At 43.0% G+C, this 13,571-nt stretch overlaps 1 protein-coding gene across 3 annotated transcripts in view; it reads left to right on the plus strand.

Moving 5' to 3' along the window:
* Positions 1-13,571, plus strand: part of NR6A1 (nuclear receptor subfamily 6 group A member 1) — a 228,664-nt gene that overhangs the window by 203,367 nt on the left and 11,726 nt on the right. For 2 of the 3 annotated variants that reach the window (XM_035015828.1, XM_035015830.1), the window contains 3 exons: positions 4,613-4,767; positions 6,553-6,780; positions 8,128-8,382. In XM_035015828.1, coding sequence (XP_034871719.1) covers positions 4,613-4,767; positions 6,553-6,780; positions 8,128-8,382 — 638 coding nt within the window. The remainder of the gene's footprint in view (positions 1-4,612; positions 4,768-6,552; positions 6,781-8,127; positions 8,383-13,571) is intronic. The other variant, XM_035015829.1, reaches the window with a different exon arrangement.

Raw genomic sequence — 13,571 nt, forward strand, 5'->3', positions numbered from 1 at the left:
AGTGGGATTACTGGGTCATTTGGTAGTTTTATTTTTAATTTTTTGAGAAACCTCCATACTGTTTTCCATAGTGGCCACACCACTTTACATCCCCACCCAGCATTGCATAAGGGTTCCAATTTTCTGCATCTTCTGTGGTACTTCTTATTTTCTGTTGTTTCTGATAATGGCATTCTGGATAGTTGTGAGGTGATACCTCATTATAGTTTTGATTTGTGTTTTTCTGATGATTAGTGACGTTGAGCATCTTTTCATATACACGTTGGCTGTGCTGTTTACATGTCTTTGGAGAAGTTTTTTTTTGGTATGTCTATTCAAATCTTTTGCCCACTTTTATTTATTTTTTTTCTAAGATTTTTTTATTTGTCAGAGAGAGAGAGGGTTGAGAGAGAGAGAGCACAAGCAGGGGGAACGGCAGGCAGAGGGAGAAGCAGGCTCCCCGCTGAGCAAGGAGCCTAATGCGGGACTCAATCACCCTGGGATCATGACCTGAGAACTAAAGACAAACGTTTAACCTACTGAGCCACCCAGGCATCCCATTTTTAAATCAGGTTATTTGGGGTTTTTGCAGTTGAGTTGTAGGAATTTCCTATATCTCTTGGGTATTAACCTTTATCAGATAAATGGTTTGCAAATATTTTCTTTCATTCTCTAGGTTCCTGTTGACTTTGTTGATTGTTTACTTTGCAGAAGCTTTTTATTTTTTTTATTTTTTATTTTTTTAAAGATTTTATCCATCTACTTGACAGAGAGAGACACAGCGAGAGAGGGAACACAAGCAGGGGGAGTGAGAGAGGGAGAAGCAGGCTTCCCGTGGAGCAGGGAACCCGATGCGGGGCTCGATCCCAGGACCCCGGGATCATGACCTGAGCCGAAGGCAGATGCTCAACAACTGAGCCACCCAGGCGCCCCATTGCAGAAGCTTTTTAGTTTGATGTAATTCCATTTGTCTGTTTTTGCTTTTATTGCCTGTACTTTGGATATCATACTCAAGAAATCATTGCCAAGGCCAATGTCAAGAAGCTTTTTCTCTGTGTTTTCGTTTAGGACTTTTATAGTTTCAGGTCTTACATTTAAGTCTTTAATCCATTTTGAGTTGATTTTTGTATGAAGTATAAGAACAGAATCTAATTTTATTCTTGTGCATATGAATATCTAGCTTTCCCAGTACACTTGTTGAAGAGACTATTTTTTTTTTTTTTTAAAGATTTTACTTATTTATTTGACAGAGAGGGTGAGAGAGCACAAGCAAGGGCAGCAACAGAAGGAGAGGGAGAAGCAGGCTCCCCACTGAGCAGGGAGCCCGATGCGGGACTCGATCCCAGGACCCCGGGATCATGACCTGAGCCGAAGGCAGATGCTTAACCATCTGAGTCACCCAGGCGCCTGAAGAGACTATTCTTATGTTGTCTTGGCAGATTTGTCAAGATCTGTTGACTATATATGTGTGGGTTTATTTTGGAGCTCTCTATTCTGTTCCATTGGTCTATAGGCCTGTCCTTATGCCAGTACCATACTGCTTTGATTACTGTAACTTTTAATGTTTTGAAACCAGGAAGTGTAAGGCCTCTAGCTTTGTTGTTCTTTGTCAGGATTGTTTTGGCGATTTGGGGTTCTTTGGGTTTCCATATGAGTTTTGTGATTGTTTTTTTCTGTTTCTGCAAAAAATGCCATTGGAATGTTGATAGGGATTGCATTGAATCTGTAGATCAACTTGGATAGTATGGACATTTTAACAGTAATTGTCTTTTAATCTGTGAACAGAGGATGTCTTTCCATTTATTTATATCTTTAATTTCTTTCAGCAGTGTACAAGTCTTTCATCCTTTTAGTTATGTTTATTCCTAAGTATCTTATTCTTTTTGATACTGTTGTAACTGAGATTGTTTCCTTAATTTCTTTTCCAGATTCATTGTTAGTATATAAAAATGCAACTGATTTTGTGTTGCTTTTGTATCCTGAAACTTTGCTGAATTCTTTTGTTAGTTCTAATAGTTTTTTGGTTTTCTATTCATAAGATCATGTCATCTGTGAACTGAAATAATTTTACTTCTTTCTGATTTAGATGCTTTTTATTTCTTTTACATGTCTAATTGCAATGGCTAGGACTTCCTACTGTGTTAAATAGAAATAGTGAGAGTGGACATTTTTGCCTTGATCCTGATCTTAGAGAAAAAGCTTTTAGTTTTTCATCGAGTATAATGTTAGCTGTAGGCTTTTCATGTATGGCCTTTATTTGTAGTCATTCTTTTTATATTTAGATGCAGTAGAAAGTTTATCTGTTGGAAAGAATTCTTAAGCATTTCCTGAATGAAAAACCTTCTTCAGCATTACTCAGTGTCTTTTGAGTACCCTTCTCCCACCATGGCAGGGATCTTCAGTCGCTTACGTCTCTAGACTTTATGTTCTCTCTAGAGTGGAGGGAGCTGATGATCAGAGAAACCTATTTCATCTGTCATTGTATTTGACTTTTTGATACTGAGCATATAATTTTCCTTTTGTCTCTTACTTTTTTAGGTAGTGTTAAGAAGAGAGAGCTGTGATCTCCCAAGTTCTTAACTATGTTTAATTATAATTAAAAATTAGGGATAGAATTATGATTTATTGAGTACCTGTTGTGCACTTCATCACTTTATCTTAGATTAACCTCAAGTCTGTCTGATTCAGTTCTGTACCCTAAGAGGGAGCCCAAACTACTAAGTGGGTGGTATTATCTTCATTTTGTGTGTGAGGGAACTAAGGTTCAGAGAACTTGAGTGACTTGCCCAACAGTAAGCACCCAGTTAGGAAATGACAAATGAGATCTGAACCTAGATACAAGCCCTCCTAATATGTTCCATCCCCTTAATGCATCAGTGACTGCCCAGTGTCCTCTGGGACCCATATGGAGAGACAGATGCAGTCCAACTTTGGCTCCCAGCTGGAATAATCTGGCTTATCAGGACTGGTTCTTTTCACCTAGCTCAAGTACTTTCATGCCCTCCAAGCTCTGGTATTGCTCTCACTACCATCACTGAGGCTGCTTCTCAGGGTCTCAGTAGATGTCTTGTAGTTTGATGGCGTCTTTTGTCTTTACATGTCTTATTAAATCTGAGATTTCAGTGTTCTAAAGATCCCTAAGAGAAAAGGTTTGTTTTGTTACATGTTACTGAATAAAGAAAGACTGCCCCTCTAAGTATACAAATAGAAGTTTGTTAAGACCAATCACTCAACTTCTGTACCAGTTAAATGTTTCTTGTGTTCCCTCCAAGTCCTATGTGCTGGCTGGCTTCCAATTCTAAATGCCTCCTGTATTTATGATCAGAGCAGCTCAAGGTTTCTTCACAGGCTGCTGGAACAAAGAGTCATGCAGGTTTGAGTCAGACAGACTTGAGAGAAAATGTCCTCCCAGGCTTTCTATAGGAACAAGAAATAAAAATTTATCTGGCCCTTACTCCTTCCTATTCACTCTCATTCTGTGCTGAGTTTAGCCAGTTAGGCTTCAACTCTGGGTTAAACACTTTATAGAAGATGTATTTATTCACTCCCTTTATGGGATGGTAGCTAGAGCCATGGACTGAATACTTGGGTACTTTGGCCTCTTCCTCAAACTCCTCCTGACCCATGGGCATACAGTGTGATCTTGGGCAAGTCAGTTCACTTGTCTGAGCTAAAATTTCTTCTTATTTCTTCTGTAGGCTTGGGAATATCTTTCTTACTAAGAAAATCCATGTGAAGTTTCATGGACAGTGCTTAATAAGTGAACATTTGTTTATTTATCCAACATGCATTCTTTGAGTACTTTTTTCTGGATTCTATCATAGCCTTAGGTCTGATAGAGGGTATTTTTATGATACATTACCATAAGTGCTATAAAAATAACAATAATGATGGTGAAGATATTGTCAACTTTCCATAATTGTTGCTATGTGTTAAGGCCTTTTCTAACCATGTGATAATGTATTAACTAATTTAATCCTCACAACAATCCCATGAGATGGATACTATTATTTTCCCTACCACACAAATAATTTTTGTTCAGATTTTGAATTTAAGTTCAAATACTTAAATGACTTGCCTAAGATTGTACAACTAGAAAGTAGCAGAGCCTGTATTGGAACAAAGGTGGTCTGACTCTAGAATTCATCCTTTTAATCACTGTGCTATTCTGTCTATCTCAGAATACACAGAATTAGAAGTGGATAGAAGAAGGACCTAAAATTTTGTCTAGGTAGTGATAGAAGGATTCACAAAGAAGGTGACATTTGAATTGGGTCTTAGAAGGCAAGTAGGAGTTTGTTCTTGAAGAGTGGTGTTTCAGGGGTAGGGAAGAATAGACTCAAAGAGAAAGAGTGTTGAAGAACGTGAAGAACGTGAAGGCTTTGTGGCTTGAGAGGAGGGTAAACGGACAAGAGGAAGGCCATAGTGAGCTATGGTGCTGGGAAACAAGCAACTGAGCTGTCCTAAGGTTAGTGAGAGACCCTGGAGTATGGAGGTGAAGGAGAGGGAATCTAGATGTCTCTCTAGAGAGTTCTGGGAATCTTTGTGAGGTTTAAATAAATTCTTGGTCCTAAAGAAGGAACAGAGGATATCCTAAGCACCCAGTCTAACATGTGTCAATTCCTTGTCAAAGATATCAGAGGAAGAGATCGAAAGGATCATGTCTGGGCAGGAATTTGAGGAAGAGGCCAATCACTGGAGCAACCATGGTGACAGCGACCACAGTTCCCCTGGGAACAGGGCTTCAGAGAGCAACCAGCCCTCACCAGGCTCCACACTGTCCTCCAGGTGAGCTTCAAGGCAAACCCAGCATCGTCTAGGGACCACCCAAAGAGTAGACCCACAAGGACCGTCTGGGCTGGGTATTCCTGGCCAGTCTGTCTCAGCCATTGTACTCTTGTTCCCTCAGTCTTTGGGGTAGGGGCCAGGAGGACACAAAGCAGCATTTCACAGCCTACTTTTTGCTAAAGACCTTGAAAATGTCAGCAGTCTCTTCTGCAGGCTAATAAAGTGATACAGCTGCTGTCTGTGCCCATACGTTCTTTACCTAACAGAATACCATTTTTATTTTTTATTTTTTATTTTTTTTTATTTTTTAAAGATTTTATTTATTTATTTGAGAGAGAATGAGATAGAGAGAGAGAGCATGAGAGGGGGGAGGGTCAGAGGGAGAAGCAGACCCCCCGCCGAGCAGGGAGCCCGATGCGGGACTCGATCCCGGGACTCCAGGACCATGACCCGAGCCGAAGGCAGTCGCCCAACCAACTGAGCCACCCAGGCGCCCCAGAATACCTTTTTTTTTTTTTTTTTTTAAAGATTTTATTTATTTATTCATGAGAGAGAGAGAGAGAGGCAGAGGGAGGAGCAGGCTCCCAACAAGCAGGGAGCCCAATGCGGGACTTGATCCCAGGACCCTGAGATCATGACCTGAGCCGAAGGCAGACGCTTAACCATCTGAGCCACCCACGCGCCCCCCAGAATACCATTTTTAAATGTAGCTCTTTTCTCATATTTATCATGGAAATAAAACAAACCACATTGACTATATTGAAGTTCTCATTTCTCTGTCTCAGCAAGAGTGAAGATTTTCACTTTATAAATTTTAAGAAACTGAAAAATTTTAAGCTAATTAAATTTGCTGCTATCATGGAATACCAACTTGGAGACTCTTGGTTCAAGAATGTTACCTTAAGTTAGTCATTAGGTGTAAAATGTAGCCATCAGCTACCAGGGTAGATTTCCTTTTTGCAGAAATCTTTCTTATAGGAAAGGGATTGATGAACTTTTTCTATAAAAGCCAGATAATAAATATTTTAGGCTTTGCAGGCCACACAGTCTGGGTCTCAAATACTCAGCCCTACCATCATAGTGCAAAAGCAGCCAGAGACTATGTAAATGAATGAATGTGGCTGTGTTCCATTAAAATTTCATTTACCAAATGGGCCATAGGCTATAGTTTGTCAATTCCTGTTACAGGAAACGCATCTAGGTAAAGCCAGAGGATTTTTGTTTTAGGTGACAGAATGGTTAGATTTCTCCAGGAAAGGGAAGAAGATAAGAATCTGCCTTTCTCTTGGTATTTTATTATACCTTTTATTTGTTTGATTGTTCCTTTTTTGTTCCTTCCTTTAAATGTTTAGGGAGTTCTTGCCAGATTCCTTGCCAGATTCCATGTCAGATTCCTTGCTAGGTGCTGGATTTGTTTTATGGCCTGGCAAGGCCCTTAGCCTGTCTATGCCTTAGTTTTCCTAGCAGTAAAAAAATATATACCCCCACCTTTGTGGATCATAGTCTGTGAGTATCCATTAAAATCTCTTCAAATGTGACACCTATACAAAGAATTTATTCAACCACTCTTTATTTAGTACCGATTTTGCCAGGTCCTGGGTGTCCAATGATAAATCACACATACAGACACCTGCAGAGAGTCCCTGTCTAGTGGGGGAGACATGCATGTAACCATTAATTATGTCCCTGATGAGGACAGACTGCATGGCCAAAAAACACCTTAGTCATCTTGAGCAGGCAGTAGACCTGCCATGGTTCTGCTTGACATGAGACTTTTCTCTTCAGTAGGTCTGTGGAACTAAATGGATTCGTGGCATTCAGGGAGCAGTACATGGGGATGTCTGTGCCTCCACACTATCAATACATACCGCACCTTTTTAGCTATTCCGCCCACTCGCCACTCCTGCCCCCACAAGCTCGCAGCCTGGATCCCCAGTCATACAGTCTGATTCACCAGCTGGTGTCAGCCGAGGACCTGGAGCCACTGGGCACACCCATGTTGATTGAAGATGGGTGAGTACCCCATTTAGCCCTTGCAACTTCAAAATGATCCCTGCCCGACACCCACCTTCATCCCTGGCTACTAATACCCTAGGCTTTGGAATGAGTCAAGGGGGGATATTGAGTAATGGCTCAAGCATCAGAGGACAAAATCTGTATTTATCTTTGAAGTCAGCAGTCCCTTGTTTTTCTCTTGAGCATCTTTTTTCCGAGTTGGGGCTGTTTATCAATCCTTATGGAATTGGGATTAAAGGACTTTTGTTTCTGCTTGGGCCTAGGTAAGCCAGGCCCTGAGGTGGTCTGAGTGCTTCTCTGGCTCTGAGCCAGAGATGAGCTGTAATTCTGGGAATAATTATACATCAAGTCCAGGCTCATTAACAAGGCATTCAAGGCACTAACTGGTTGTGGACTGTCTGCATCCCTAGCCAGTGTGTCCCATTGGTAGCCTGGTGCCATGTGCGCTGTGTGCAGACCTGAGTGGGTGGAAGGAATACTCTTGTCAATCCTCTGTCAGCTCTACTAAGTAGATACTAGTTCAGCCTTTAGGCCCACCAGTTGCTGCACCCATTACTCCTTTGGCCTGAGGCATAGGCTGTTTGTTATCAAGCTTAGACCCCCTAGGATATATCCTGAGATTTCTTAAGTTAGTCTCCAATATTAGAAGAGGAAATTCAAAGATCTGCTTATAAGAAGGCCACACAAAATCTTTATAAACCTGGGTGTGGGGGTGTGGAGATGAGTCATGCCAAGGGGCCTTGAAAGAAAGAAAACTGGGACCCTGTCTCATCCAGCCCAGAGATGAGAAATGCCCTGTTCCTTCCATTCAGCAGTAGCTTACAGGGGCTGAGCAACTTTAGTTTCTGAAGTCTCACCACCAGGGGGTGCAATGAGAGCAGGAAAATCTTCTGAACATGTTCTCTTCTCTTTCAGTCATATGGCCTCTGGCTCATTTCTGTGCCAGTCCCTGTATTGGGTGGGCACCAGATCCGCCCTACAGGAGCTCTCGTTGCCAAAACTAGTGCAGGAGTGATGGAATTTTCTCTAACACATGGAACACTAGTGGACACCAACATTAAAAGTCATATTCCCTAATAAATTGCACAAATTTCCAAGCCTCCTTTCCTTTCTACAACCTTTTCTCACCAAACCCACCTCTCCAGCCCTGAGCTTGCTGCTGGCCCCAGTCCTGCCCCTTTATCATTAGACTCAATTGAATGGAGCTGGAGACCCATGATCAAGGACAAGGAGCCCACTGCTAGAGACCCTTTTTACTCTTAGGAGTACCCTTTCCCTCTGCCCCCCCCCCCCATCCTCCCCCTCTGGCCACTGGAAGTGATTTTTCACTGTCCCTACCCCCAGGTATGCTGTGACTCAGGCAGAGCTGTTTGCCCTGCTTTGCCGCCTGGCTGATGAGCTGCTCTTTAGGCAGATTGCCTGGATCAAGAAACTGCCTTTCTTCTGCGAGCTCTCAATCAAGGATTACACGTGCCTCCTGAGCTCTACCTGGCAGGAATTAATCCTGCTGTCCTCCCTCACCGTTTATAGCAAACAGATCTTTGGGGAGCTGGCTGATGTCACTGCCAAGTACTCACCCTCTGATGAAGAACTACACAGGTAAGGGTTGTTGGCTGGGGAGGAAGTCCCAAGCAACCAAATCATCGTCATCCCTGCAAAGTGGGGATGGAGTGCCCCCACTGACCCTTTAGAGGATAGGAATTAAAGCCACACACAGGGCTGGTTTTGAATCCGTAACTCTGCCACTGACTAGCTTTGTAACCATAGTTAAGTCTCTGATTCCTACGTTCTGAATTTATAAAATGGGATAGATAATACCTGTACCTCCCCAACAAGGTAGTTGTGAAAAATAAATGATACTGTGCAGCGAGCCTTAGCAGAGTGCTACACTATTATTTTTTTTTTTTATCACATCTGGATTACTGAGATAAGAGAATGTATCTGGGCAAAACAAAAACCTAAACTCTAAACTTCATCTATAAAGTGAGAGGCTCTGAGTTACAGTTTACAATTCAAGAACAAGATCTAGAAGTCACTGTGGTACCTACTATATGCCAGGCACTGGGCTTGGTATTTTATATTACTGTCTTATTCTTTTCTCATAGCCTCTAACATTATAGATGTTGTTATGCCTATTTTATGGATAAGAAAACTGAAGTTCAAAGAGATCTGCCCTTTAATGTTTTGGGTTTGAACACAGAGCCTCGATTTCAACCTATGGCTGCCCAATGTCAAAGCTTAGGCTCTTTGACTGCATCTGAGATGCACTGAGGTGGTAAGAGCATGGGGCTAAGAGACCGAGCCGCTCTCTTCAGTGTTTTCTGGTGTAACTTCTCATCCTACTTAGCCAGGATCCTAATCTCCCTGTCTAGCACAGATCTTTCTCTCACTCACTTTGTGTTTTTTTGTTAAGATTTTATTTATTTATTTGACAGAGAGAGATACAGTGAGAGAGGGAACACAAGCAGGGGGAGTGGAAGAGGGAGAAGCAGGCTTCCTGCTGAGCAGGGAGCCCGATGAAGGGCTCGATCCCAGGACCCAGGGATCATGACCTGAGCCGAAGGCAGACGCTTAACTGACTGAGCCAGCCAGGCGCCCCTCACTCACTTTGAAGACCTAGAGCACATGGTGACAACCCCAAAATCAGGACAAGTGATCTGTTGATACAACTTTCCTGGCTTATTAATTTATCATGTGAAAAATAAAGCTTAAATCACATTTAAATAATTTCATTAAATAATTTCAGTAATTCACCTTTATTGAACAGTTTTTAAAAATGGAAGTCCCGGGATTCCAGAACACCAAGAAAGAGGGGAGAAGAGGTACCCCATCAATGAAAACTGGAGGAGATGGGGTATTAGCCCCCACAATTCTCTACACAGGACCAAAGTGCCTCTCCTCTGTCACCCAATTGCCATGGAATAAAGACAGGCTAAGTGTTAGGCTGAGGCTGAAAGTAAAGCTCCAAGACCCTCAGGGGCCCTTTGCACAGCTGACAGAGGGAGGAGTCTGGATGTTGACACTCTCCCCTGGTTTTCTAATATTTCCTTTTCAGTGATGCTTACTGGCTTCAGAGTTTTGAACCCAGCTGACACTTTGTCCTGTAAACAGAGCTATCTGATTTTGCAGATGACCGAACCCCCTGTTTGAGCCTCTAATTCATTGTTTCCATCAAATTCCTATCTCCAGCTCCTTCATTCTGGGCCAACTGAGTGTTTGAATTGCAGTCTGCAGGTTTTAATATTGTCAGGGTTTGCAGAGCTGGCCCAATGAGTCTGGCTTCTTTATTCACCTGGAATCCACCAATGCAGCCTGGGGCTGTCTACAAAGTCGGCCTATGGGCTTGGTATTTTATATTACTGTCCCATTCTATAGGGCTCATCCCTATAGAATGATGGCTTTTCCCAGGCCCTCTGCAGGTAGGCAGCGATCATTGGCCATGCAGGGTTCTTTGTGGCTTTGAGCTTCATAAAGCACCCCATCCCACTGTATCCAGTCCCTTGAGCCCCAAGAGCAAGGCAGAGGCTAGTAAATTAGTGAGGGAATGTTTATTTCTAGGAAGTCTCCTTACCTAGGAGAATGTAGAGCTGCACTGTCCAATATACTAACTGCTAGCCTCAGGTGACTTTTTAAATTTAAGTTAATTAAAATTAAATAAAATTAAAAATTCAGTCCTCATTTGCACTAGCCACATTCCACATGCTCACTAGCCACATGTGCTTAGTGGGTACTGTATTGGACAGTGCAGATATAGGACATCTCCATCATCTCAGAAAGTTCTGTTGAACAATGCTGATTCTAGAACATGTATTAGTTCTGAGGATAAGAAATAGATGTATTGTCAGGACTTACTGCTCCATGCAAGAAGCATATGGAATCCTTCCATGGGAAAAACGAGTTAAACTTCAACACGTTAGTTCTGATTCCATGCCCATGTACCTAGGACCCTGTTGTGTGTGTCAGAGGGAGGGGAGTTGGGATTGAGATGGTGCAGACATGGTTTCTGACTCTGAGGTGAGAGCCCCTATTCTTGGCTTAGGGGATTGGGAGACAAATAGAAACAGATAACAATCTATAAATCAGATGGATACTGATGGAGATCGAGGGGTATATGAGGGACTGTGTAAGCACAGCCAAGTAAGTACCTCTACTTGCATAATCAAGTAATGCTTGCCAGAGGATAAGACATTTGAGCTGCAACAATGAATCACGGAACACTACATCAAAAACTAATGATGTAATGTATGGTGATTAACATAACAATAAAAATTTTTTAAAAAGACATTTGAGCTGCATCTTGAAGTGGGTTTTTCTAGGTAGATTATAGAGAATAGGAAGGCAGGAGATAAAGTCCTAGAAGTTAGAGATCCTGGGTGGTTGGTTTGTGCAGGGAACCAAAAGCAATCCCATGGATTAGGGTATAGAGAGAATTTATCTGAGAGACAGAAATGAGGGGAGAAATGACTGGAGAAAAAGATAAAAAAAAGGCAGATCATAAGGTGTTCAAATGCCAGTCTAGGGGCACCTGGGTGGCTCAGTCGGTTAAGCGCCCGACTCTTGATTTCAGCTCTGGTCATGGTCTCAGGGTCCTGGGATTGAGCCCCACATTGGGCTCCCCACTCAGCAGGGAATCTGCTTGTCTCCCTCTCCCCCTGCTCGCACACACACGCGCACTCTCTCTCTCTAAAGGAAATAAATAAATCTTAAAAAAAAAGATTCATTAAATGCCTATCAAAAGAATTTGGGTTATATTATGTAAATACTATTAAGTCATGAGATGTTTTTATGTGGAGCAATTACATGGTCGGGTGTCATTTTAGAAAGATCCCTGTGGCTGTAAAGCTCAAGATGGATTGGCATGGACGACACTAGAGGATGGTGGCTGGGTAGGAGGTTTTTCCATAACCCAGGTAAAAGAAAACAAGGCCTGGATAAGAGAGCAGTGTCTCTGGGAATAGAGAAGGCTGCACAGAGTTACGAGATAACAAGGAGGTATAGTCAGTGGGACTTCAGTGAGGCAGAAGTTGGGGATGCTGCCAGGCAGGTGAGTGCCAATTCTCTTAGCCAAGATAATGGAGCCTGAGAAGAACAGGCTAAGCGATGAGCCACTCTGAGTTTGGTTTGGAGTCTGTTGAGCCTGATCAGGCATGAGCCTGAGAGCTCAAGAGGTCAGAGGAAAAGGAAGTATGAGGACCTCTGGAATCAGGTACATCAGAGTAAAGCATTCCTTACCCTGCTAAAAACTGGGGTGTGGAGTCCGTAATTGGCCATAGCTCTTTTCTACCTTGCCTGCTCCTGCATTACTCCTACTCCCCCAAAATGCCTTTACTATTTCACGACTCTTGAGTGCAAGTGAGTTCCTGCTGTCATGAAAAGGCTTTTCCCTGATGATACATGACCACCTCCTTTTCTCTTCTCAAATATTGAATCAAATTTATGGTACCCATTTTCCTTAATCAGGCTGTTATCAGACAGTGAGCTGGGCGAATTTGATTTAAAGCAGATTGTAGCACCAGCCAGTGACTGCTCCTGGCCCTAATCAAGACTCCTTCACTCTCAAGAGAAGATGCCTTGCACTAGATGGGTTTTAATGGGCACTTCTATCTCATGAACACTAGCTCCATTTCTGCCAGATCTCTGGAAGGTTGCCTCCCAGCTTCTCTGCTCACACCCTAGCTGTAAGGTTCAAGAAACAATCTTTTCTTTTTGTTGTGATAACAGGAGCAATGATGATGATGCCATTAATAATGATAATAGCTAACAATTACGGACTGTTTATTGTGCCAACTTCCATCTCAAGTGCTTTACAGACATTTGGTTAGTCCTCACCACCACCCCAAGCAACTGCACTGTTATCCTTGTTCCACAGATGAGGAGCATGAGGTTCAGAGGTGAAAAAACTCAAGGCTACAAACCTAGAAAGAGATGAGGTTGAGATCCTCACCTAGATCTGTTGTGCTCTAAAGCCCAGAATCCTTACTATTACCCTCTGCTGAATTACTTAGCCTTCCAAAAAGTTCAGCTTTTCTGGAATGTGTCCTCGAGTTGCAGTCTTACTTTCAATCTTGGAGTGTTTACATGGGTGCTGAGATGATAATTCCTTTAAAGCTGATGACTGCTCCTGGGGGTAGGTGCACTTAGCTGAATGAAAAAGAGACGACTAGGCCTCTCAGCCCCCTTAATAGGACATAACTTACATAGTGTCAGCTTCAATTGCTGACTGAATGGTCCAGTGGTTTGGGGGATCCTGGCAGGAATGTTTTCTTTGTCCCAGCATGCTTGTGTAATGGGAACCTCGAAGAAGAATGGGTGTGTTTGTCCAACTCTCTGGTTTTAAATGCTGATAATTTGCAGACAGGGAATACAGGGGCGTTAGAACTGTGGAGTGGGCAGATGTGGAGGAGGCACGGCTGCAGGAGAAAGCAGGCCCATGGAACAGAGAACAATTTGTTTATCAAGGGGTGGGATGCGGGGTGTGGAGGAAAGCTTTGCAGTCGGGCTGTGGAGACTGAGTGGGGGCACTGGGCTGGCTGCCAGCCCCCCCCCCACCACCACCACCACTGCCAGGGATCCATGATGGTTGCCCGTCCTAGGAAATGTGGGAAAGAAGGTACGTGCTGTCCCTAAGAGAAAGGGCAGATTTGGGACATATGCTCACGCCAGGCACTTGGGAGCTCCTTTGTGTCCCTCACATCAAGACTCAGCCAGCAGTAAGTTCACCACTGCTGGCTGGGGGTCTGGCTGATAATCACACACCTGCAGGTTCTGCAGTGCCAGAGGGAGCACTT

Source organism: Mirounga leonina, unplaced genomic scaffold, assembly GCF_011800145.1.
Source record: "Mirounga leonina isolate KUSES-001 unplaced genomic scaffold, KU_Mleo_1.0 Mir_170, whole genome shotgun sequence".
In the NCBI taxonomy this organism is placed as follows: Eukaryota; Metazoa; Chordata; class Mammalia; order Carnivora; family Phocidae; genus Mirounga; species Mirounga leonina.